Below are 26,186 nucleotides of genomic sequence, written 5' to 3' on the forward strand. Positions count from 1 at the left end.
AAGTGTTGTCCACTGCTCAGAGCTTCTGGTTCATTGTGATTGATGGCTTGCCGTTCCTACAAAGGTGGGAACTCGGAGCCCGAAGTCTCTAAAGTCACAGGCTGCTCTCTATCTGGCTCTTGAGTTCTAGAAAATGGGATCCTCTCTAGCGATGCTTCCTCTTTTTCAAAGCACTATTATGTGTGATCATATCTGATTCTTGCATTGTCATCCTGTGTTGTAGGTGAGGAAGCTAAGGTATAGTGAGTCAAGGAAGACCTAGGGAAGGAATCTCCTTGAGCAGCTTCCATTTTCCAAGTGGCTTTTGTTGATTGGAATACAGGTAAGGCATCTTTTTGGCAACCACTTAAAAATACATTTTTAAAATTTTATTTTTAGAATTATATGTATGTGTGTATGTTTGTGTGTGGGTATATGCACATGAGGTGGGTACCCTTGGAGGTCAGAGGCACCAGACATCCCTGGAGCTAGAGTTGAAGGTAGTCGTGAGCCACCAGTTGTGGGACTGAGAAGCAAACTCATCCCCTATAAGAACAGTACTTGCTCCTAAACTGCTGAGCCATCTCTCCAGTTCCAGGTGGCTGCATTTTAGAAAGGAAATGACCAGGGCCAGACATCCCGGCAGAGCTAACTGGAGTCCCCTGCTATTAATGCAGTAAGGGACCTGTTGTAGCAGTTCTGAGGTAGAATAGTTCTAGTGGCCGAGCCGTTAGGCGTTGGGGCGGGGACACAGCTGAGATGGTTATAGTGATAGGTCTGATTCCCCAACTTCTTAATGTTAGGGTCCTTCAGTTTGGCTAAGAACATTTGGAGGCACTTTGTATAGAAGCCCAGTGAGTCATTTCCCGAGAGCTGGTGGATGTCATGAGATTAATAGCGCAAATGTAACAAAGACATTAGACATGCTTTTCCACGTTCAACTCAGTTCTTAATTCTAACCGCACTGCCCTGCTTTAAAAGGTTGGAAAAAAAAAAGTCTTTCTTGTGGTGTCTTTGCATTTTAAATTTGATAAGTAGTGCCTTGAAGGTTTAACGCTTGCCCTTTGTGAACCGAGGCAATGACTCTGTTAGTGGGGTGATTGCTAGGCAGGTGTAATGACCAAATACAAACCATCGATCAGCCACACAGACTACACAGTCTTTGCATGTATCCGGGCAGCAATTCCCGTTCAGCGGGAGGGACAGGTTAGAGTTGGGGCTACAGTTCCTGTGGTGCTTGGTCTGTGTGAAGTGTTCAGGCTGTGGAATATCTAGGGCGGTTGTCTCAAAGGACTCATTTACCCTTTCCGTTTGGAAAAGCGACTTTCATTTGACCTACCCTTCCGGCCAAGCTGAAGCAGAGCCCAAGTCTCTTTCCAAACATCACTTGGTTTTGTTTTGCCGTATCCGTCCTCAGCACTTCGACGCTGCTGTCTTGTTCATGCATACTCTTGCTCATCCCTCCCCACACTGTTCCTCATATGTAACGTGTTCCTCATATGTAACATGTTCCTCATATGTAACATGCACCAGAGCTTTGTTGCCCATGCTCAGTGCTCTGTCAGTGCCTCAGACAGAACCTGGCCACACTGGCCCTGGCCCCCATTGGTGCTCCTTGTTGGTTTGTTTAGTTACCAATGTTCTCTCTACACAATTTTCTGCTTTTTCTTTTACCTTAAGATTGAAAACTTGGAAGCAGCATGTTTCGCCTCCTGAAGCTGATTGTGATCCCCGTGATTCTGGGTAAGTGGAAGCCGGGGACGACGGACAATATCTGAATGCTCGTTTGTCTCACACCCGCAACTTTTGGGGGGCATTTATTTATTTGTGTTGTGTTGTGAGGAAGGGCATGCAGATGTCAGAGACAAATTGCAGAAGCTGGTCCTTTCCTGTGTGGCTTCCGGGAATTGAACTCGGGTCTTCAGACTTTGTGGCAAGTGCCTTTACCCTCTGAGCCCTCTAGCCACCCTAGTCTCATCATTTTTAAAAGCCAAATTTTATGTATGTTTAATTTCTTTTGATTTGCCTGATACAGAAACACCAAGCTGGAACTTCTTGGTGAAACCACTGTTTTAGAAGCAGGTGGTTGGTTCTTCTTGCCTTCTTCTGTTTCTATTGGGCACAGAATGCCTTTGGGCACTTCCGGGCTGTTCCAGAATGTATTCCTATGAAAGGAAGTTTCTCTATGGCATTCCTACAGTTTACATGGTGTCTGTCAGTTACAGCTCATCTCCAAAGAGAAATGGATGGGCCCTTTGCTTTGTCTCTGTGCCTCAGCCTGGCAGACGCTTCTGTGGTTTCTAAACATAGGGAACTCTTTCCAAATTGTAGTTGTTTTCTTTGCCTGGAACTTTCTGCTCCCCCACTTTTACCTCCTTCCCCAGCCCCTCACCCCAACAGTCTTGCTCAAGCCTTCCGGATTCCACAAACTTCCCCTGAGTTTTACTTCCTTCTGGGAAGCCTGCTTTGGCCTCTGTAGACTGGGTGGGAATCTCCTATTCAGACCTTGCCTGGGTGCCCAGGGCAGCTTCCTGCTGCTGTCTCTACTTCCTTCTTGTCTCTTTCACTTTTCTGCCTATGTCTTGTTCCTTATTCCATGGAAATAGATCTGTGGGGAGAAGAAATTAATTTGGTGCTTTGCTCTCTTATTTGCTAATTTAATTTGTAGCAAGGGTCTTCCTATGTGAAGGAACATGAGGCTATGACTGCTCCCAGGTGTGTTGAAGAGAAGGTTTTTATTGTAGATACAAGCGAGTGTACAGCCAGAGACATCTGGAAGAGTCCAGACTAAACATGGCTGGCAAAATAGAGCAGGCCATGAGAGAAGAGAGAGGTGGAGAGAATGAGAGAGGAAGAGGAGAGAGAGAGAGGGTCAAGAGAAGGGGTCAGGAGCGAAGAGCAGAAAATCAAGCAAGGAACCAAGAGAGAGAGAAGAACCAAGAGGCCAAGCAAGCAGAGAACAAAGACAGCATGTGGCCAAAATGCCTGGGTTCTGTAGGAATCAGAAGCTGTGGGAAGAGAAGGGAAGCTCGGGGCTGGAGAGGCTTCGGGCAGTGAGGGCTGTGTGTCAGAGGTGCTGAGAGGAGCCAGGACTCTGTAACAGGCACTTGTGATGCTGAGAGGACCTGGTGGTCAGTGTGCACTTCGGTGTGTTAAATGGGCACCACGGTGAGCTATTTGTCCCCGGATTCTTTGGGGCTTAACACTGTGTAGCCCAGGGTGGGCTTGAAGGCAACATCTTCTTTTCTCTGCCTCCTGAGTGTTGGGATCACAGGTCATGCATCATCATGCCCAACTCTTTGTTATTATTCATTATTTTACTTATTTAAGTGGGGCACGAGTCTGGGGGTCAGAAGACAGCTTGCAGGAATTGGTTCTTGCACCATGTGGGTCTGGGGGATTGAACTGAGGTCATCAGGCTTGGTGGCATCTCACTGACCCTCTTCATATTTTTGAGTTATAGACAGTGAACCTGACCCAACAAAATAAACAAAGGGGCTGCCTTTGCTCAATTCCAGGTGACATAGAATACACACACACACACACACTCACTCACACACACACATGCACACGCATACTCAGTTTTTTCTTGGGAAAAATTCCAAATAGTCACTGAAGCTGGTATGATTTCTTGCAAAATATTTCTATCCAAAGGGCTGAGAGTTTGTATGTTCTCTTCGGTCCTCCCCACTGTGTGAGCCTGCCGTTGGCCAGGACGTTCTTGCTTCTCGCAGGGGAGGTAGCTTGGATTGAAAGCCTGGCACCATTCCTGTTCATTCCCATATGGGTTCACTTGGCTCTTCTCCGATACGAACTGGGCAGCATCTAAATTTGCCTCTCGATTCTGTTGCCAGAGGATATCTCGTGAAAACAGAAATGTCCTTGCCATGGTTTTCTCTTGTAGTGAAATTCCCTGAGTGACAAGCAGATGAGGGAATGAGGGAATCCGTGCCTGCAAATGCCTCTTAAAGGGCAGAGCTGAGGGCGAAGCTGGAGGAAGGCGGCCCCGAGAGGGCGAGCACAAAGGACTTTCAAAGGGAAAGCTGTGTTCCCTTCTGGCCTACTTCACTGTAGGAAGACTGAGCCAGCAGATGCGGAGATAAGCTTTTCAGGGAGGGATTAAATAAAGGGGAACAGAAGAGGAAAACAAAAGGGATGAGAGGTTCAGTCAGATAGGGAACCCCGAGCTCACGCACCAGAATGAGCCCACTTCCTGTTCAACGCTGTTAGGCGCAGTGTCTGCAGAGCTAAGAGAAGTGAGTAAGGGGATGTGGATTTCAGATTTCCTTTCATTGGAAAGGCAGGGCAGAGGAATTGTAGAAAATGGGAAGGAACCAGGAGGCCAAGGGAACCAGCTAGCTCTTCCTGCGGTTTGAAGGTTGCAGAATCTTTCCGACTTGAATCATGTCCATAAGCAGAGGACAGATCTCCTTTGTCATCTGGTTTGAGTGAGGGGCCTCCAAGTGCTTAGACCGTGCTGGATTGTGGGTGGAGGGGAAATGGATACAGTATATATAGAGAGATACTGAATTTTCTTGTGATGTCTTCTTCCCTCTAGCCCCGGTAGGTGATTCTCAGGGCCTGTCTGACACGGCTGTCTCGTCCCCTAAGCTGAGAGTGCGTGTGGGTGATTCAGCTTTCATGGGATGTGTTGTCCGGAGTACAGAAGAGAAACATGTGGTCAAAGTAGACTGGATACTCTCAAAAGGGGAACATGCTGTGGTAAGGAGGCGGCCTGCTGGTGTCAGGATGGGAGTGGGAGAATCAGTCATTGAGTCTTCCAGGTGATGTCGTAAGAGCTTTGGGAGGCGTCATCACTGGGCCTCCTCTTAGCGTAGCTCTCCGGCTGTGTGTCATCAGTAGGGCAGGTTATTCAACCTTGCATGATTTAGAGCTACCCCCACTGTGAAGAGGAAACATGACCATAATGGTATCAGCCCTTAACTGGTTCAGGGCCAATGGGAGACACGCGTGGAGTTCTCTGTTTCCATTGTCTTCTGCCCTACAGTGTAGTAAGGATGGATGTGAGAGGCAATTCCTGTAGTCTAGACAGATGAGCTAGGCATAAGAATGATGGGTGTAGGCATCTTTCTGGGTCGGGGACAGGTTCTTTGGGTGATCATACATTGCTTCTTTGCATTTGCTTGAAGCACTGGGATTAGCAGCCAGGCAGGGGACTTGCTCTCATGACCTCTGACTGGGAAACTGTCTTCAGCTTCTGTCACAAAGCCCACGGAGATGTGTGGGTGTCTGGATCATCTGTGAAACGTGGCCGGAGTAGTTTGCTGCTAGCAGTGAAATGCCAGTGTTTGCAAATCGGCGGCTGCTTCTGGAGCTCAGAGCAGATTCGCTGCCATCCCCACAATGCTACGTTCACTCAGACTTGTACTTCTATTTGCTGTTGTGAAAAGCAGCAGCGCTACAGGGGAAGTAGAATTAAGAATTCATTCCCCAGAGCTCCCCCACCTCCCAGCCTGTAACCGTTCCTACTGAAGACTCCTTTTGTGCTATGACATTGCTGTCTGGAGGGGGACAGGGTTGAGGGGAGTGGCAACCCAAGCACCAGGAACACTACCTCACGATACCAAGGGATTAGTTCATATATTTGAATGGCATCTCACCTGCCCTGTCATAAGACAGGAAATGGTTTGGAAAAGATATGAGTTCTAATCCCAGAGTGGTTATCAGAGAAGGTGTTGCGTTTTTCCTTATGTTGTTCCTTATGAAAATATGGATACTATGTTTCATTTGTCTGTATAGAAAATTAGTCATGGAGCCTTGTACAAGCTAGACAGCTGCCTGGTACATTAGCATTATTAATATTAACAACAATATTAATATTAATAATAATATATTAGCTGAGTACTTTTTGGTCATTATTATGGTGATGACGTCACTGTCTCCACATAATGGTCTTTTCAATCTAGACTGCCAGGTCTGGCTCCTCTCTTGATTTTCTCCAATGTTTATTCCTCTCAGAGTGAATACGTGCTATACTATTACTCCAACCTTAGCGTGCCTACGGGGCGCTTCCAGAACCGTTCGCATTTGGTGGGGGACATCTTACGAAATGACGGCTCCCTCCTGCTCCAAAATGTGCAAGAGGCTGATCAGGGCACCTACACCTGCGAAATCCGCTTCGAGAGTGAGAGCAGGGTGTTTAAAAAGTCCGTGGAACTGTTCGTGCTGCCAGAGGAGCCTAAAGGTATGGGGTCAGCTACTCAAAGAGGGGCCAGAGGGCGACAGGTGGCCTGTGGGGGAGGGAGGGGAACTGATCAAACGCCAGCCTTTAGGCTACGTTACATACTTCCCTTCAGTAAGCAGTAACTATTATTAGTTTGAGCGCATGCCCCTTCGCAGAGCCCCTGGGAAGCTAGTCTTGTCCTTTCTGTCTTGGAGGAGGTCACCTCGGCTTGATGAGGCTGAGCCATGTGCCTAAGGACACCGGTTTGTGACCCACAGAACTGAACCTTGAGCCCTGAGCCTTTTCTTTCTCTGCGTTTTCTTTGCTGTGACTGCCATTTCAATGTGCCAGTTAGGCGCATTGGGCCCTCGTCCATGTCTTATAGGCTCCTATGTCAGGAGTTCTGGGGCTGAAGGGGGTGAGCAGATTTCTCTTCTTTGCGTCTCATTTTCCTGTCTGTAAGTGGAGGGAGTGACATCAGCAGGCTGGTAGCTTTAGTCCTGTGGATTGAACCTTGGGGTGTCAGTCACGTGAGGCAAACATGCTCTCACTGAGCTATAGTCCCAGCCCCTGCTTTGTGGTTATAAGATTTCCCTTTGGTAGAAGCCTGAACTTCTGGGGAATCTCAGACAGAAGGTGAGGACAGGGCAGGGTCTAGAGGAAGACCCCCCCCCACACAGAACACCCCCCCCACCTGCTTTCTACCTACAATAACCAAGTCTTCCTTGTTGCTGATCTGTTCATGGTAGTGCCAAGCCAGGCTTTGTTTAAGGCAAGATTCTGCTGCTTTCAAGCAGTCTGCAAGCGACAGTTCGAATTGAGGTGCCTGGAGTTGTGGCGGGACAGACATTAGGAAGTTCTTTCTTCTCTCTGGCCAAGCTGAAAAGCTAGCAGCGAAGACTGTAATCCAAAGAGTCATTACACTCCAGAGAACTCTCAAGACTAAGTCTCACATGCAGCGGTGGGACCTGGTGGATTGGTCTCGAAGGCACAGGGTTGGAGGGCCAACCACCTGCTGGAAGGGAAGTCCCCCCAGAGATGGAGGGCACCAAAGTCATTTTAAATGGCAAGGACTGCTCCTTCCTTAGAGACGGTGACATTCAATAGTCACACATGAAGCCGCCAACTCCAAGGGTATTCTGAAATCTTTTGTTGTATTAATAATTTCCACATCTCTTTTCTAATAAATTGATGATATCCAAACTAATCGCATCCAGGGCACCTAAAATTTGTCCATCATATCCATATAAATATTCCCAAACAAATAGGTAAATAAAAACTACTAGAAAACCACATAACTCTCTCCTTCCTAGCTAAGTGTTATGGTACATGCTTGTAATCCCAGCACTGGAAAGGTTGAAGTTTGTTCCCAGCTGCATAGAAAGTTTGAGACTAGCCTATCTCATAAAAAAGAAAAAAAAGGAAAAAGAAAACAAAAACAAAACAAAACAAAAACCCAAAGGAAATAATAAACATGCATACATGCATTCTTTAAGAGTGGGGATAGTGGGAACTAACACAGAGATCCACAACTGCACAGAGCACAGAGAGACTGGGAACCATGCAGTCCTAAAAGGGAAGTCATCATCACAGCCCTTGTCTCAAGGCTCAGGGAGCCCTGTGTAAGAGGAGGCAGAAAGATTCTAAGAGCCAGAGGGATGAATGACAGCAACGAAACAGTGTCTCCCAGACCAACAGGGCCAATGCACACACCAACCCACAGAGACTGTGGAAGCACACAAGCACAAGCCAGACAGGGTCCCACACTCAGAGGCGAGGGTGGGCATGGGCTTTCACCCCTAGCCAAGAAGCTATTTCCATTGATACCAAGGAAAAGTCAGCTTTCTCCAATGGAGTCTTACTGGGTATATCCAGCCACACCTCAGAACAGCACACTTGCTCTGCTGATCAACACAAAACCAATTCAGTGGTATTTGTGTAGACTTTTTGTCTCAGTTTTCTTTGTTGGCGCTCTCTCTCTCTCTCTCTCTCTCTCTCTCTCTCCTTATCAATCTTCTGCTTGTTTGTTTCGATTTTAATTTTTATGATTTTTTTTGGTTGTTGTTCTTTGTTTATTTTTTTCGAGACAGGGTTTCACTGTGTAACATCCCTGTCCCGGAACTTGCTTTGTGAACCAGGTTGGCCCCAAACACAGAGATCCGCCTGCCTCTGCCTCCTGAGTGCTGGGATTACAGGCGTGTGCCACCACAGCCTGGCTGAAGTTTGTTGTTTTGTGTGTGCTGTTTCTTATTTTTGTTGTCTGTTTTATTTTGTTTTAAGAGAGGGAGAGGAAGCAAGAACATAAGGGTATGTAGAAAGGTGGGAAAGATCTGAGAGAAACTGGGGGAGAGGGAAAACAGGATCAAAATGTATTGCCTGAGAAAAATGTTCTTCAATTTAAAAAACAGGAGTGTGGGCCAGGGGCTGGAGAGATGGTTCAGTGGTTGAGAGCACACACTGTTCTTGCGGAGGACTGGAGTCTGGTTTCCAGCTTACAATGGCTGCAACTCTAGCTCTAGGGGGATCCAGCTCCTCTGGCTTCTTTGGCACCTGCACTCATGTGCGCATACCACCCCCACTCTACGTACTCATAATTAAAAGATAATAAAGATGAATCTTTAATGAGCAGGGCATGAAGGAAGAGTGAATGGCCTCAGGGCTGCTTGCCTGCTAGCTGAGGACTATAATCTAGGGCCTCTGTTTTCCCCTGTTAGCTTCAGTCCTTAGCGACTACACAAACTCCCCCGGCACCTTGCCTTTCCCTCTCATGATGCTAGTCATTCCCAAGCAGTGTGTCTGCCCCTCTTGTCTGGGCTTAGGCTCTTTGCCTCTGACAAGCCTTTGGCATAGTACTTGGTGGAGTGCAGGCAATCAATACACATTAGTGTAATGGACGGGATTCTCAGACTAGTGTCCCTTGTGTGAATCCAATTTGTGAGCATGGACTCATTACGTTCGGGAGTGGCCTGGCACCTCTCCTCATTTCCCCTCCATCTTTTTTTTTCTTAATTCCAAAGCTGTGGTCCTCCAGGTAAAGGGAGGAAGTCCGATGTTTGCTTTCCCCTTAGACTCTCCGCGTGAGTCCCTTTCCGACTTTCATTCTCTGCTGTCTTACCTAAACCTTCCTCAAAACGCAGCCCACGAAATGGCTGCCCCTTCCCATTTTGTAGATACAAAGAAGGAGCCAACAGGAGCCAATGGCAAGGGGGAGAAGCCAGGGAAACCGGCTAGAATCACATTAGGGGTGGTCAGAGGCAACCCATATCTCCTTCCCCCTCCAGCCAAAGCAGGAATGGATCTAAGCCCCAACATTTTGCCTCCATGCTGGGTGGTCCATGTTCCACTTGTTGATAGATGTTGTCTTGCTCATGTGGGACCTCCATGATGATGGTCACCTGTGACTTTTTGTTGCAAACTCTACCCTCCAGGTTATAATCCTACAATTCTGCTACTTCAGTGCCCCTGCCCATTGTTCTTAAATATTTTAGGTAAAAATAGCACTAGTTGCTTATTATCCTTTCGGTCTGGAACCAGACCTCTTTCTTCTCACGTGGTGTGATGTGGTACACTACACCAGAAAGCCTGGGCTGGGTTTGTTCTCACTCAGACTTAGGTGTGAGTTCTGATTTTTCTCTTTACTGACCATGTGGCTTTGAGTACCTTTCTTTGAGTAAAATAGAGAGCAGTCCAGTAAGAAACTAAACACATTATAATGGCTTCGGCGAGGAATACTCTATGGTTTGAGTGTGTCTTTAACAGATGTGAGGCACTGGATGGGCTCATACTGTAGGGACTGAACACACATGTTGTCATGACTAATTGCTGTGCTGCACATAAGGTGCCTGGCACATGCTCAGTGCTTTAAAGGGACTCAGAGTGTTCAGTTGTCATTATTGACTTAAAAGCTAGCGTTCAGTTCATAACAGGCTGATGTAATTGCAAGGGACTCTCCTCTACTGATGTCCTTTGGAGTGGTTTTTCACGGTCTGTAGGAATATTCTCCACTGAGTCTAAGTTCATATTATTTTCTTTTGCTTTCTTCCCACTGTGCAGCTCTCTTACTTGGCAGGAAGTTTGTGCTCTCCCAGGGAGGTCACTTGGATGAAAGCTCTGCTTATGTTCCGCTTGTTTGCTCGGGACCTTTGCTTAGCATTCTTTCCAAAGAACTCCTTCTACTTAAGACTTAGGCTTGTGCCTCCCTCTGCGCCATCCCGCCTTTGCTTTCTTAATTGACTTTGTGGTTACTTTGTGGAGGGCGGTGTGGAAAAGTTAGCAATCGGTTGTACTCCCTTTCTTTTCGGGGACCTCTTAGAATGATTTATTTAGAGAGAGTGTGGCACAAGCCAGCAGAATGAAGCTCCTACGAGGTGGAAGTGGGGATGGGAGGCGTGTCAGTTGGGAAAGCAGGGAGGCTTCTGGAGAGGGCAGGATTGAAACAGAGAGGGAATAGTCAAGGGGAGAGCAGCTTCCTCAGCCTGATTTGCAAGGAGTCCCATGACCTGTGTTGAAGCCAGAACTACACCCCAAACAAATCCTAAAATAGCCGTAAAATGAGTAGAAGAATTTGAAGAAAGTTACCCATGATTCACTTTACCCCCAACCCCCAGTTCGAAAAACCAGCAAGTTAAATATGAGAGTGGGTTTTCTGACTGTCCCCCGTTTGTTCTGTGCCAATGCTGGTCTCTGTATCCATGAACAGAAAGCAGAGTTTTGAGACTTTCTGGACTTCATCTGGACTCCAAATATGAGAGAAATTCTGAAAAAGGGGAAAGATAAAGGAGTTAAAGGCAAGCAGAAAGAGTTTACTGCTCTGTCAAAACAAAACGGGAACCTTAGACTTGGTGTCTGGGGGCGGGGAGAGTAAGTGCACTCTCTTATGCTAGGATACCATGAGGCTTTGAGAGAAGAGGCTCTTGGATATTTTGTCCATGTTTGATTGTGACAATGACATTTTGCTGTTATGAATCTTTAGCTATACTTTATTTTCTATTTATTTTTTGTTTGTGGGGTGTTGTGTGTGTGCATTCTTCATATACACAAGGGTGCCGTTATATTTGCCCTCCTCCATCTCTACCATTTTGTCTTGAGACAGGGTTTCTCACTAAACTGGAAGCTCCATTTTGGGTAGGATGACTGGTCAGAGAGCACTCAGGCCCACCTGCCTCTACTTCCAAATGCTAGGGTTCCAAGGTGATGTGTCTGCACCCGCCTCTGCTCCCAAACACTAGTGTTCCAAGGCAATGCATCTGCACCTGTCTCTGCTCCCTAGTGCTGGGATTCCAAGATTATATATCTAGCTTTTTACAAGGGTTATGGGGATTTGAACTCAGGTTCTTTGGCTTGCAGAATAAGCATTCTTACCCACTGAGTCATCTCCCAGCTCCCAGACTTTATCGTCAGAAACTCTATTTGATTATAAGTCTGACTCAGTTTACCATTTTATTCCCAGAGCTCACAGTCCATGTAGGCGATTCAACTGAGATGGGATGTTTTTTCCAGAGCACAAAAAAGGAGCATGTGACCAAGGTGGAATGGATGTTCTCTTCCGGAGAGCATGCCACGGTAAGGGGGAGGAAGCCTCGCTGTAAGAGAGCCCTGGCTGGAGGCAGGGGAGGCAGGGAGAGGGGAATCAGGTACCATGTGATGGGCATGTGGTGGGTAACATTGCAAAGGGCCGGGCATGGTAGTCTTTTAGGTCTGGCCTCCTGCTTTAGCTAGGCACTTGTCTGGGCAAGTTTGGCTTCTTGATGGGAAATAGGATTCTGTTGAAGAGAGGGAGAAGGAAGGAGGGAGGAGAAGATGGAAGAGGAGGGGGCGGGAGGAGGCAAATAGTGGGGAGGGAAGGAGGCAGGAGGTGAGAAAGAGGAGGAAGGTGAAGAGAGGAGGAGGAGGAAGCGTGGGAGGGAAAGGGGAAGGAGGAGGCGGAGGAAGAGGTGATTGCCTAAATGATCAGGTTTCTAAGACACTGCTGTGCAATGGGACAGGGACGCACTTTGTACAGGGTGTGGCTGCTGCATCTGAGACTCCCTTCACCTCCTCTTCTGTGTACAACCCTTGTCAGAGCAAAGAGAGGTGCTTTTCGTGGCCTCACCCAGAGAGCAATGGGCTAGGCATAACAGCACAGTTACATTCTTGTCCTACTGTGTGCTATTTCTGTAAGCTTTGACTGCTGCTCCATCACTCACTTTGTGTGATGGAGAGGGTTTTTTTCATCTTTATAAACTTTCCAGGGCTTCGTATTGGTAGACCCTTGGGAGTCAGAGCGCAAGATAATTCATAGGAACTGTAAAGCATAAATAGCAAGTTAGTCACTGGACTAACCAATCTCAGCGATGACACGGTGGTGTATTTAGGGATCAAAATGTGTAATGAGGGCTAGCAAGATGGCTACCCAGCTATAGGTCCTGAGTTCAGTCCCTGGGTACCATAAGATAAGGAGGGAACAGCGTTTTCCAGGCAGTTCTCTGACTTTTTACATTCATACCATGCAGCTGCCCCTCAATAGATAAATGTAATGAAAACATATTATTAATGACTCCTTAGTTAACTTATTGATAGACATTAAAGTGCAAAGTTTTATAGATGATTTCAGTTTTGTAAATTAAAGTGTATTCCAGGTAATCTCAGTAATGAAGTTATTCACAGTTACCTGATTCTTGGATGCTATCTGAGGGCATCAAAAAGGGCAGCATCAAGCTGGGTAGTGGTGGGGCACGTCTTTAATCCCAGCACTTGGGAGGCAGAAGCAGGCTGATCTCTGTGAATTCGGGGCCAGCCTGGTCTACAAGAGCTAGTTCCAGGACAGGAACCAAAAGCTACAGAGAAACCCTGTCTTGAAAAACAAAAACAAACAAACAAACAAACGAAAGGGTGGTATCGTGGAAGATGGTGGGGGATGATAAGTAGTCCTAAGTTCACTCCTAAGGGCTTGTCATGCTTTTAAGTTTTTATTTATTTATCTGCTTTATTTTCTGTGCATGAGTACTCTCCTTTCACGTGTGCATATGTACCACGTGCGCGCCTGGTGTCCATGGAGCAAGGGAAGAAGGCGTCTCGCTCCCTGGAACTGGAGAACGGATGGTTGTGAGTCATTGTGTGGGTGCTGGGAACTGAACCTGGGTCCTCTGTAAGAAAAAGTGCTGTTAACTACTGAGCTGACTGGACCAGCAGATAGTTCTTATTGGCAGGTTCCTAAGTGGGAGATGGCCTGGAGAGGAAGGCAAAGAAAGATAGGAAAGTTTGGCGTTAGGATGTCTAGCACAAGCTCATGGCTCCCACAGCAAGTTTACTAAGAAGTGCAGCACCTTATACCATACTTTTCGGAGAGAACCGGGACAGAGTCTTCAGAAACTGTAATGCAGTTCCTGAAGTCAGCAGGAAGCTAATCAGGCAGTGTTGCCCAAGGGGACATTATAGACTGAGCACACATCAGCCCTGGGGCTGGGAACATAGCCTTTTATAGTGGGAGGAGTTGGGTTCTCAGGATCTGAAGCCACAGCATCAAGGCCCTGGCCCCAGGCCATTCTGGGCTCTGCCAAGCTTGTTCCTGGTTGTAGAGAAGCTCTGTTCCTCCTCTGTACATCAGGGAAAGCCTTCGATCAGCCCAGCCCTCAGCACTGAATCCATCTCTCCAGCCCCATTGTCACGCATTTCTATGTCATCCAGCAAATGAGACACAGCAGAAAGAAGAGCTGGGGGCAAGTCTCTCTGTTTGTGTTTCTATCTATAACTCATTACCTTCTCTTTCTTTTAGGAGAATAATATTTAGGGCTAGAGAGAACACTTGCATTGGTAGAAAGAACACTTGCCTTGTATGCACAAGGCCATGGTTCCAGTCCTTACCATGATTTCCCGTCACCAAATATCCACACACCTCTGTAAAACATCTCAACATTCATTAATTTAAAGACATTTTCCTGGCCTGGTGGTGGTGCACACCTTTAATCCCAGCACTTCAGGAGGCAGAGGCAGGCAGATCTCTGTGAGTTCAAGGCCATCCTGGTCTACAGAGTGACTTCCAGGACAGACAGGGCTACACAGAGAAACCCTGTCTTGAAAAAAACCCAAACCGAAACAAAGACCCTTTCCCGATGGGACAGTAACAGTAAAGATGGAGGGGGACTCACAGTGAGACAGTGGTGAGAGACTATCTAAAACAAGAAAGAGCCGAAGAAGCAGTAGGCAGAGCTCTGTGGTTGCTATTCTATGTAGACAGTAAGGGAAGCCGCAACAAGGTGGCATTTAGGTAGTGGTCTGAAGAAAGTGAGGGGAGAGAAGCGGAGGGTTCCAGTTACAGGACTAGCAAGAGCAATAGCTCTGAGACCAGTATTCAGGAAGTAGCTGGGTGTCTGTGTGATTAGATCTAGTGAAGACGAACTGAAAATAGGTGTGAGAGAGGGAAAAGAGATGGGGGCAGATCTTATAGGGCCTGTAGGAGAAATAAGGGGCCGGGGGAGGTTTAGAGCAGAGGAATGACATGCTGGTTCTCATCCACTGAGGGTAGGCTGTAGGGAAGTGTGACAGGCGCGAAACCCCTTGCAGAAGAGATGAAGTGTGCTTGGGCCTGACATGACAGCAGCGGGGGAGCTGAGAGGGCTGGTCTGGGGTGTGATGTGAAGCAGAGAGCACAGGACTTTCTGACAAGTTTGATATCTCCATATCTTTGTATCTCTCTGCCTCTGCTTCTCTGTATCCATCTCTGTGTGTGTGTCTCTCTGTCTCCATCTCTCTGTCTCTCTTTTCTGGAAAAGAGATGAGTGAAATAATTTTACTTTATATTCTTATTCTCTGTCCCCATCTCTCTGTCTCTATCTCTATCTTTATCTGTTTCTCTCTGTGTCTCTGTTTCTCTCTCTCTGCTCCATTTCTGTCTGTTTCTCTCTGTGTCTCTGTCTCCATCTGTCTCTGTCTCCTTCTCTCTCTGTATCTGTTTCTCTCTATCTGTGTCTCTCTCCCTGGGTCTCTGTCTCTATGAGTGACTCTGTCTCTGTCTCTCTCTGTCTGTCTCCGTCTATCTCTGTTTCTATGTCTCCTTCTTTCTCAGCTTTATCTCTGATGCTGGGGGTTGAACTCAGGATTTCACATATACTAGGCAAGCACTTTGCTGCAGGATTATAACCTTTTCCATCTTTTTACTCTCTATTCGGAGACAAGAGCCTGCTCAACTACCCACTTGAACCTGTTATCCTCTGGCCTCAGCCTCCTAAGTAGCCCTAGCTACAGGCCAGAGTCACCAACCCCTTCTAAACCACGTCTTCCGATGGAGCAGTTGTTTGTGGTTTGGTGGCGCTCTCACCAGTGCGCATGTGTTTGCGCACGTGCATGTTAGATAACTTTGTGTTATCTAACGCTCACTCTTCCTGCCCTCACATGGCAGGGCCTTGTCAGCTCCGAGGTCTCCCCCACCACACACCTGCTGTCTTCCAACCTCATGCTTTCGACCTTTCCTTTAGGAGGAAGTTGTCTTGCGCTATGACTTCAATGTGCCTCGTGGGCACTCCCAGAGCCAAGGCCGCTTCCAAAACCGTGTGAATCTGATGGGCGACATCTCTGACAACGATGGCTCTATCATGTTTCAAACAGTGAAGCTGTCTGACCAAGGGTCCTACACCTGTCGCATCTACCTGGGGAAGCTGGAGTCCAGGAAAACCATCGTGTTGCGTGTGATCCAGAAAGAGCCTCGAAGGAGCCAACATTTGGGTAAAGGGGGCTGAGGGGTGATGCGTGACAGCAGGGTCATGTCTGGAGTGAGTCAGGGAGGCCCTGGGCATGCCCAGTGGAAGGAGGCGTTGCTCCCAGGGGCCGGCCTTGGACTTGTACAGCCCTGAAGGTGATGCCTCCACCAACCCGGCTCACCAGATGCCTGGGCTCATCTTGCCCTATTTCTGCCGGGTATTAGGCATGAAAAAGGGCACTAACATGGTGAACACCAAATCTCTGCCAAACCTCACTTGTGGCCAGCGTGGTTGGTCCACTGCTGTAAAAGCATGGGAGCTCGGAGGTGGAGCAGAGTGGAGTGGAGATCCCAAGTCATGTTTTCTTGACTCTGAGGGAATCACACATACTTGTGAAGGGAAAGGGTCCTAAGCTGTGAGAGACAGCAAGCAATGGAGGGGAAACAGGAAGGTTCCAGAATGAGAAATGGAGGGGTTTCTGATGAAAGGCAAGCAGTGTGCCCTGACAAGAATAAAGATTTAATCGTGAGGCAGATTGTGCGAGGTGAAGGTTAAATCATAACTCAGTTAGCAGCCAGGATGTGGCCTGTGGACTTTGCCTCTCACTGGGGCCTGAAGCAGCTGGCTGTGGTTGGCTAAGGGTGAGGGGAGATGATTAGAAAGGGAAGTACCTCAGTGTCTCAGGCCAGAGGCTCTTCAAGAAGTTTCTTCACCCCTGTGTGTGCTCCATTCTCACGAGCCTTCCTTCCACTCCACAGAAAAAAACGCACCAACATGGGGAGTGAGGGCTCACCTCCTTCTGAGACCACGGCACCCACAGACACGTCTGCACCTGCCCCAATTCTTATCTCACACACCATCCTGAGGCAGACAGGCTCCTTCCTGCCCTGGGTGCACCTTGTCCTGTGCATCACCCGCCTCTCTGCTGGGGAGTCTCTAGGCGTGGGTCTTTGAGCGTGTACTTTCTACCGTTCTCCCCACTCATGTCCAGCTCTGTTCCTTCTCCTGCCGGTGCCCCACTTCAACTCTCAACCAAAGATTCTGTTTCTCTGCAGGCTCATGCAACCAGGTCTGCTCTAGCTTCCATCACCAGTGGCATGCGAGTTCCCCATCCCCAGCCTTCCCCAGCACAGTGATAGTAGATGCTGCCTTTCTACATTCTAGATTGGGCACAATTAGATCGGCACAAATGTTTGTAAACAGCCGTATGTGTCCCTTGACAGCTGAGGAAGTTTGGTTCCAGGACTTTCTCCTCCCTTGAAAACACCAAAATCTGTGGGTGCTTAAACTCCTTCTATAAAAATGCCATATTGAAAAATGGTATTTGTTTATTAAAGACACATAGCCTCCTGTATACTCAAAATCACCTCTAGATTACTGATACTACCTAATATAAGTAATTGTTGCCCCATATTGCTTAGGGAGTGGCAAGAGAAAAGGTTTCACATATTCAACACGGTTCTTCAAGCATGCGGACACATGGAGATGAGGGCTGTGTTTGTGTGTGTTTGTGGGGAGAGCAGAGGTTATTATGTGCGTGAATATATTTCAACTCCACATCAGATTTCTACAGATCCTTCAGAGATACATGGCTCTCCCTCATCCCATCTTCCCGACATTGGTGAATGCCACCACCATGGATATGGTTATGTAACTGATGCCAGGGAGTGGCTTTGGTTCTTCCCTTTCCTAATCTAGCAGATGAGTAAGTCATGTCATTTCTATGACTGATTTCGAGGCAGCCTTCCTTCCAGGCCTTCACCAGCCTTAGCTCTGGCTGCCTTCTCCTCTGTTTGAGACCTTCGGTCTCTAGCCAGTCTCTGCTCTCATCCTTAGGTAGGGCCTTTTTCTAAGCCACAGGTTAGAGCATTCCATCCCTCCACGTATAGATACACCTAGCATTGACCTCTCTGGGGCCTGTAGTAAAAAGAGCCAGCCACTTTGCCGAGGCGATAAAGCTCTTTCCTGACTTGGTCGCTATTGTTTCTCCAGTCTCCGTTCCTAGCACACCCTCGGCTTCAGTCTTTGAACTGCACTCATTGAGCTGTTGGGCCCCCAGACTCTGTGAAGACCTCTTATTGGCCTCCCTCCGTATTATCAGCAGCCCAACAAACTGAACGCTTCTTTTCAAACTCACATTAAAGTTTAACACTTGCTGGCCAAGGTCTCTTCCCATGCTCTTCACAGAATTGAGCACCCCTCTCTCCGTGCCCTTCTCTTTACCCCTACCGACAGACATCTATCTGTTGTCGCGTGTGTCTCCCTCCTGGAAGGCAGGAACTGGCCATCAGCTGTCTTTGTCGGCGTCCTCAATGTCTAGAGATCTCTGATGCCAAAGAAACGCTGATATATGTCTTCAGAGTGAATAGACAAGCTGAATGAAGGGCACCATACCAGTGGAAACGCCCTGGAGGCCCTAGTTAGCATTGTGACTATACGTCTGGGTATTATAGCATATACTCTTGCTGAAACAATCACTTGCCCATGAAAACGTCAGTGGCTTTGAAAATGCCTGCTATTTCTAGTCATCTGTTTAAACCAAGTTTTCACAGAGAATTACTGATGTTAAAAGGATAATCTAGCATAGGTGAAGGCAGCTGCTTCTCCCGCCAAGTTTAACCCACACTTCAGGGCTAAACAAGGGGGTTGGACTGGCCCTTAGTCTAATAGGGATGATGTCCCTGTATCCTGATATGGGATGCAGCCTGGCCTTCTCTTTCTGCTTCCTGACCTGGGTGCCACTATTTGGCATAGGGCTATTAGGGCTCTCCACTCTTCTAGAATACTGAGATCCTCTTGATATTTTCTTCATTTCCAAGGGTCGATTTCAACAACTCCTCGACCTGAGACCCATCAGCCGGTGACCCTGAATGGGAATCAGCTGGTGATAATTGTGGGGATCGTCTGCGCCACCCTCTTGCTGCTCCCCGTTTTGATTCTCATTGTGAAGAAAACCCAGTGGAGTAAGAGGTATATGACCACCCCCACCCCTTCAGTCGGGAGGCCAAGTGTGTAGTCTGCCTCTAAATAAAAGGGGAAGAGTAGCCATTCTGCCCTAATTTGAGCCTGGTCTTGTCTAATCCAAAGTGCAAGAGAGTGCCAGTGCCCTGTGATGTACACTGATTGTTATATTTGATGTCATTGTAGGTGGCCCTGCCACCTTTGCTCAGCACACTTCAGAAAGGCTTGGACATCACTATACCATGCTCATTTTCCTTGCTGTTAGATAGAGTAGCAACTCTGACAAATGGGGCTTTGAGTGGAACACAATTCAGATGTAGACCTCATGCAAGAGCTGTAATTGTATTTATGGACTGCTTAAGAGAAGTTATGAACTGGGGAGGAGAGGGAGACAGGAAGTCCCTATGTAGCCCAGGCTGGCTTTGAACTCATGGTCCTCTTTTCTCACTCAGCCTCTCACTTGGAGGCACTGCAGGCATGTACCACTATGCCTGGCTTGACCTGCGTTAAAGGGCTGGATTTCATCGCTAGCTCTCCCAGACTCTTAGAAATGCCCGAATTCCAGGATGCTAAGATTATCTGACTGCTGACAGCTCCATGCTACTCTGTTTACAGAATATTAAAGAAACATGTAGGCAGTTTAGGCTAACGCTCCAGCTGAAATCACAGTCATGGAAAGAACCATAAAGACCAAGGAATGTTGGCTTTTTTTCTCTCTACTGTGCTGGGGATTGTATGTTCTAGACAAACTTTCTACCACCAAGTCATACTGCCTCTGGCCTCACAACGCTGTTGTCAGAGTGACTTTTCTCAGGGATGTGTAGATTCTAACGCTAGCAACTGAGTCTGCTCAGGTGCACCACTGCTCTCAGAGCTGTCTGATTTGGCATTGAACTTGCTTGGCACCTCTAAGGTTGCATCAAGCATGCATTTGAGCGTAAGACTGAGAGCCAGACAATGTAAGTTCCTCCCCCAGTTTCTGTCCATACTCTGGGCCTCAGTGTCATGGAAAGTCATTCCAAAGAACTACCGCTATCCTGAGATTCCCGCCTCAATACTGTCACTGCAACTTTGTTGCTCATAAAAATCTAGAGTCATTGTGAGTACCTTATCTTTCGGGAAAGCACGGATTGGATGAATGAATTGCCTTCCATTGAACAGACCATCACACACATGCCAGCGTGTAATGGCATGGGATGGTAGCCAAGAAGGCTGTAAGGAAAAAAATGCACACCGTGATCTCGATTGTAAAGAAAGGGAGCAATACAGTGCTCATGCCAGGAACCTAAACACTGGATATGTTTTGTCTGGGAGTCTCCTTAGCCTGTTATTGACAGGGGTTCTGTAGGATAGGTCTGAGGCATTATCAGACATTGACGATAATGATCCTGTCTGCTAAGGGGACCACTTGGAAACCTCAACTTCCAGCTGTATGATTTTGTAGCATTTGATTTATTTAACAGTGAGACTATGTAACTTTACAATCATATGATAAAAGCATCTCCACTTGAGACAAACGTGGTTTATTTTTATGCTTATAGCCTTCTTCAAAAATAGCTGCCTTAGATCAAAACAAGAAAAATAAGAAGGTACATTTTGTGACAAGCACGTGAGACAGCTGGCCGAGAGATCAAAGTCGAAGGGCCTGATCAGGCAAGGGTCGGAACACACAGCCTGGGGAGTGCTGGGGCGGGTTAGCTTGCTTGTCACTGGGGAGGCCACAGACCTGGGAAATGTGGTCTTGCTGGATGGGTGTTGCTCACTGGGGCTTCCAGTTCTCAGCACTGAGAACAAGATAGTGAAGTCAAATGTGTGGGCTCTCTCTATTCAGTGATTTAAAATGATATTACCTTCTTTGTTCACACTTCCTCCCCTCCCATCCTCTCCCCTCCCCTCCCTTCCCCTCCACTCTTCTTCTCCCCTCTCTTCTTTTTAAAACGAGGTCTCTTGGGCCAGTGAGATGTCCTGAGATCAGCTCCCAGAATCCATATGAAAAGTCAGATACATGACTTGCATTTGTAATCCCAGCTCTCTCATGGTTGGATGAGATGTGGAGGCAGGAGAGGCATCTGGAAGCTAGCCGGTCAGTTTGCCTGGCATAGGCAAAGGGAGTAGAAACAGCAAGAGAGGCTGTCTCAACAAGGTGGAAAGAGAGAATAGAGCTTTAAAGGTTGTCCTCTGACCTCCATAACACATGCTGTAACTTAACTTGAGCGTGCTCACACTCACTCCCACACAAACACTAGCGATGATGATGATGATACTCATGATAGTAATCATGAATTATAATGGGGTCTTCACATGCTGCCCAGGCTGGACTCGAACTCCTGGTTCCATGCTTCAGGAGTAGCTGAGGCTTCAAGATGCCACTGCGCCCAGCTATCCTCTACCTCCCACTCTGGGATGGAGGTGAGAATGAAAACAGAGGTGACGTCACGTTTCAGCCTCAGCTATGCCCAGAGCAGCTTCCCACTTCCTACCAGAAGAGATGCTCTGTGTGTATTTAGTTCCTCCCAAGAGTCTTTCCATAAAGTGATGCAGAGGCCCTTTTGTGATGACATGGTGTACCACCGGATGCAAAAGATCCATTTAGTGTAGGGCCTTTCTAGGTATACTTGAATCAGTGTACCTCATGAGGTTCAGAGTGCTAATTCTACGTACTTTTCATCTCTTACAGTTCAGTGAGCTCAATGGCCTCCTTGAAGAGCCTGGAGAGCCAAGAGAAGGCGAACCTTGAGGTGAGAGGAGAGGACACGAATGTACGCACACTCCAGCAGGAAACACTGGGAAGGAGCGTGGAGGCCATCCATCACTGGGGAACGGTGTCTTGCTCATTGGTCTCAGCTCCCAGACCACAGCTCTGTGCACAGTAGTGGCTCAGGAAGCCTTTATCACTGCTGCGGAGGAACGGGCTGGGGCAGTCGCCTGGGCCAGATCAGCCCTGAGCAGCAGAAAAAACCCTGAACCTGGAATCAGAAAGCTCTGCTACCTTCATGAGCTAAGGAGTTAATGATGAAGAGGAAGTGTGTTTAGGAGCCTTTAGAGGGGATCAAGAATGACTTGCCCTCCATAGTGCTTTGAAGTGGAATTATAAACAGGAACTGAGAGGATGATTCTCCTGAGCTCCTATATTCTCACCCTCTTCCCCCTTTCTCTTCTAATCCCTTCCACTTCTTAACTTTTAGACACATCTCTGTGATCAGCTTTCTGAGTTTTGGGTTACTTTTCTCCCAAGAGAGGGATTTTTGTTAACCCGTTTCAGTCCTTAAAAGCCACTTTCCTAAGCCGGGCGGTGGTGGCGCACGCCTTTAATCCCAGCACTTGGGAGGCAGAGAGGCAGGCAGATCTCTGTGAGTTCGAGGCCAGACTGGTCTACAAGAGCTAGTCCTGGGACAGGCACCAAAAGCTACAGAGAAACCCTGTCTCAGAAAAAAAAAAAAAAGCCACTTTCCTACGGGTGACTCAGTGGTGAATCACGGTCCTCAGACCTCAGAGCTACGATAACAGTAGTGATAGCTGATAGTGACTGCCGTCTGGCTCTGACTTAATCAGAAGGGCTATTCTGCAGGATGAGGTCCCCCACTACCAAGTCAATGCTTAGAGATGCAAAGGTGTTTGGTTTTGAGGCTGGCGTCCTTCCCTGTGAGTTAATTCAGGAAGACTGAAGTCAGAATTATCATCATTGATAACAATTCTCTGGCTCTCCGTGACCCCCTGAACTTGGTGGCTTTGGTAGCTGTCACCCTGTGAACAGGAGTAGATGGTCCCTTTCCCGGATGACCCTTAAGAATTTTGTTTTCCTACCCACCCCAGAAACATATCTACTCCTCAGTAAGCACGTGGGAGACGACGGAGGAAGGATCACGTGGACAACCAGAGGCCACCTACATGACCATGGTGAGGACTGTTTGGGGGCCCTAGCTGATCAGGTTTCTGGAGAGGGAGCAGGTGTCGGGGAAGGGAGCTCAGGCTCTGGGAGTCAGGAATGGGCAGGCCACCTGAAGAGGTTGTTTGCAGAGGACAGATTTGAGTTTTTCTGTTTTGTTTTGTTTTGTTTTGTTTTCCCAAGCAGTAGGAAGCAGGAAGGATAAACTTTGTTTAGGATTAAAGTCACTGATAGAGAGTACAAACAGAGAAAGTAGGGAGAGGCCTTCCCTCATTAGCCCAGCGCTGATTAACTAGATGTAATAAAGCATGTTAGATCATCAGACAAGGCCTGCAGAAGAGGGAAAGCAGAGGCTAGGGCTGCAGTCCAGTGTGTGGGGTCATTGTCTCCCATGCGCGAAGCCCTGGGCTTGAGTCCCAGCACGATGTCAGCTGGCTGTGGTAGTCTGTATTCCCAGCACTGAAGGGGTAGATATAGGGAGATAAGAAGTCCAGGGTCACTGGATAGTGGTGGCGCATGCCTTTAATCCCAGCACTCAGGAGGCAGAAGCAGGCAGATCTCTGAGTTCGAGGCCAGTCTGGTCTACAAAAGTGAGTTCCAGGACAGCCAGGGCTACTCAAAGAAACCCTAGCTTGAAAAAAAAATGTTCAGGATTATTCTCAGCTGCATACTCAAGTTTAGGGTCAAGCTGGCTGATGTGAGACCCTGTCTCCAGACAAGTTATGGGGCTGGGGAAATGGCTTGGTAAAATGCTTGCTACACAAGCATGAGGGGCTGAGCTTGAGTCTCCAGAACCCATAAAAAAGCTGTTAATGGGCTAGAGAGATGGCTCAGAGGTTAAGAGCACTGGCTGCTCTCCTAGAGGTCCTGAGTTCAATTCCCAGCAAACCACATGATGGCTCACAACCATCTGTAATGAGATTGGGTGCCCTCTTCTGGCATGCAGACATACATGCAGGCAGAACACTGTGTAAATAATAAATAAATAAATCTGGGGGTGGGGGGAAGCTGTTAGCATGTCCATCTGTAATCCCAGTCCATATGGCAAGATGAGATGTGAAAATACAGCCTGGTGTAGGTGACAGCAAACAAGGAGACCCTGTCTCAAACGAGGAGGAAGGCTTCTGATCCCCAGGTGCACACCACGGTATGCGTGTACCTACCTCATGTACACAAATGCACATACACACATACATATGTGCCCACATATCATAAACACAGAGTTTTTGAAAAGGTAAAAGTAGGGTCCCTTTGGCCATTGGCTTTGTTCATAACCTGGTTATCACCTTCTCGCAATCTAACCAACATGCAGGCTGAAGGCTGCATTTCAGCAGATAAGTTGGAGTCCTAGTGAGGCAACTCAGGGGAGAACAGCACCCCGAAAGGGCTCCTTGCTATGCATTGTGTGGGGATAGGAACAAAGGAACTGGCTGACAGTGACACCATGTTATTTTGTTGACTGATTAATGTCCCCAGCCTGGGATGGGGCTGTATTCTGTTGAGCTGGGGAAGGCCCATCTCCAGAGCATGTGGAATGATGGGCTGTTTGCTCCTGTCACACTGGACAGAAGACACATGACTCCCAGCTGATGGCAGTAGAGAAAGTTCTGCTTAGGCAATGTGAGATCAGAGATCTGGCCCCATTCCACCAAGGGAAACATTGTCCTTTCTGAAGCTGTGGATGAATAGAGTCATTTTCCTCTACATCCTTCTTCCATGGTTGCCGTGTGATGCTGCTAGTGGGAGTGTCCCCTACGAACACGGTGGAAAGGCTTGGAGTGGAGACATATTGGAGCATGGATTTTGATATCTGTAGGATTTCTGGACCCGGTCTCCCACCGACAACACTATTTTCAGGTTCTGCGCGTGCTGGTTCAGATCTCAGACTTGGGTGTTAGATAGCTGGGTCCATACCTTGCTTCCATAACTTCACAGATGATACTTAGAGGCAGATAAACAGCCTCTATGAGCTTGTTTTCCTGTCTTCGAGTTTAGGGTCATTCTCTGCTATAGAGAAAGTTTGAAGCCAGCCTGGATCATGTGAGAACCTGTTTTTAAAAAGGAGAGAAGAAATATCTGCCTCACTGGGGTTGAGGACCAATGGAGGCAATGCATATAGAATTTAGTAGTGTATCAAACCTATGAGGAAAGTTTCAGTGAGTGACTTCCTCTTGTTTCATTGATGGGGCTTGAGCCCAGGACTTTGCACACACTGACCAAACACTCCCCTGCTGAGTCATGCCCTCAGCCCCTAACTACTTACAGATGTGTTTGTTTCTTCTCTTCCCTCACAGCACCCAGTTTGGCCCTCTCCCTCCAAAGCACCCAATTTGGCCCTCTCTTCAGTCAGATCCACATAATCCAGTTGGGAAAAAAAAAGTCAGCTTGGGAAATTCCCCGAACCGCAAACTTTCCGAGGTGAAGAGAAAGGGCACTTCATCTTGGCAGCGACAAAGACTCTGCTTTTGGTGGTCCCCGAGCCACTGTGTCCAGCCGGTCTCGGCCTCCACCAGAGGCCTGAAGATGGAGGAGTCTGGCAGGAAGACAGAACTGCTCCAGACAAACGGGAACTGATGAGGGGAGGGGGATGGCGGGCTTCTCCCAGAAGCTGTGTGCTGGCCGCTGGGACTGGGGAGCTGGCTGGTCTGCCCGAGGTCTCAAGCCCTCCCTTGGACCGGATCTTTGATTGTAAAGTGGATTTTGTGAATGAGCTACTAATAGACTCCCAGAGATACAAGCCAACAAAAACAATTCTTTTGATGAATTATCCCCAAATAAATGTGGTTGGTGGGAACCATCCTTTTTTTTTTTTTTTATGTCCTGGATAAAGGTTAAGCGAGGGAATTTGAAGTGTGAATTTGTTGGCTAGCTTTCATTATGCCAGCAGGTGCTGCGTAGACCATGGAGTGGGGAGACAGCAATGATCCTACCCAGGGCTGGGCCATGCACTGAGATACATTGAACTCATGGATACAGTAGTTACGTGATTGCTATGGGGGTAGCCAACCACTTTCTGATTAGATTTGAGGTCTGTTCCACAGGAGGGAATTCATGCCTGATACTGTAAACCTGGCCAAAAGTCCATAGCTGGGGAGGTCCTAGGTTCTGGGGGGAGACCTATTACTATTTTTTTTTTGGTACAGAGAACCTCCTTTTAGGAGTGGGTAACAGCTAATGCAGAGATTCAAATCAGTGATTGCTGAGTGCTGAGCTCTAAATGGAGCATCTGTCCCAAGGCCACCAAAGCTCAGAGAACATTGCCAAGAGGGGCAGAAAGAGTGTAAGAGCTGGAGGAAGGGAAAGAGTGCTGTAGGGTGTCTTCTGGACCTGACAGCAGCCGTGGTTCCCTGCAGGAGATCTAGTCAGCCAGCATCCCAGCACCATGGGGAGAAACTCATCAAGTCCCACCCTGGTCTGAGGAGCTAGCGGGAGTTGATGGCTGTTCGGAGAGTCAGTTTTCTTCATCCATGTCTCCACGAGATGACTGCACACCCATGTGTAT

The 26,186-nt window shown here is 47.8% G+C and overlaps 1 protein-coding gene across 1 annotated transcript; it reads left to right on the forward strand.

Annotated features, from left to right (window-relative positions):
- The first annotated feature begins 251 nt into the window (after positions 1-251).
- Jaml (junction adhesion molecule like) lies at positions 252-25,448 on the forward strand. Its single transcript, XM_026779338.1, has 10 exons — positions 252-322; positions 1,660-1,722; positions 4,538-4,701; positions 5,959-6,184; positions 11,613-11,725; positions 15,616-15,862; positions 18,657-18,807; positions 21,476-21,536; positions 22,612-22,695; positions 24,979-25,448. The coding sequence occupies exons 2-10, from the start codon at positions 1,680-1,682 to the stop codon at positions 25,042-25,044; spliced, it is 1,155 nt and encodes a 384-aa protein (XP_026635139.1). The 5' UTR covers positions 252-322; positions 1,660-1,679; the 3' UTR covers positions 25,045-25,448.
- The last annotated feature ends 738 nt before the right edge of the window (positions 25,449-26,186 follow it).

This window comes from Microtus ochrogaster, chromosome 5 (genome assembly GCF_000317375.1).
Source record: "Microtus ochrogaster isolate Prairie Vole_2 chromosome 5, MicOch1.0, whole genome shotgun sequence".
In the NCBI taxonomy this organism is placed as follows: Eukaryota; Metazoa; Chordata; class Mammalia; order Rodentia; family Cricetidae; genus Microtus; species Microtus ochrogaster.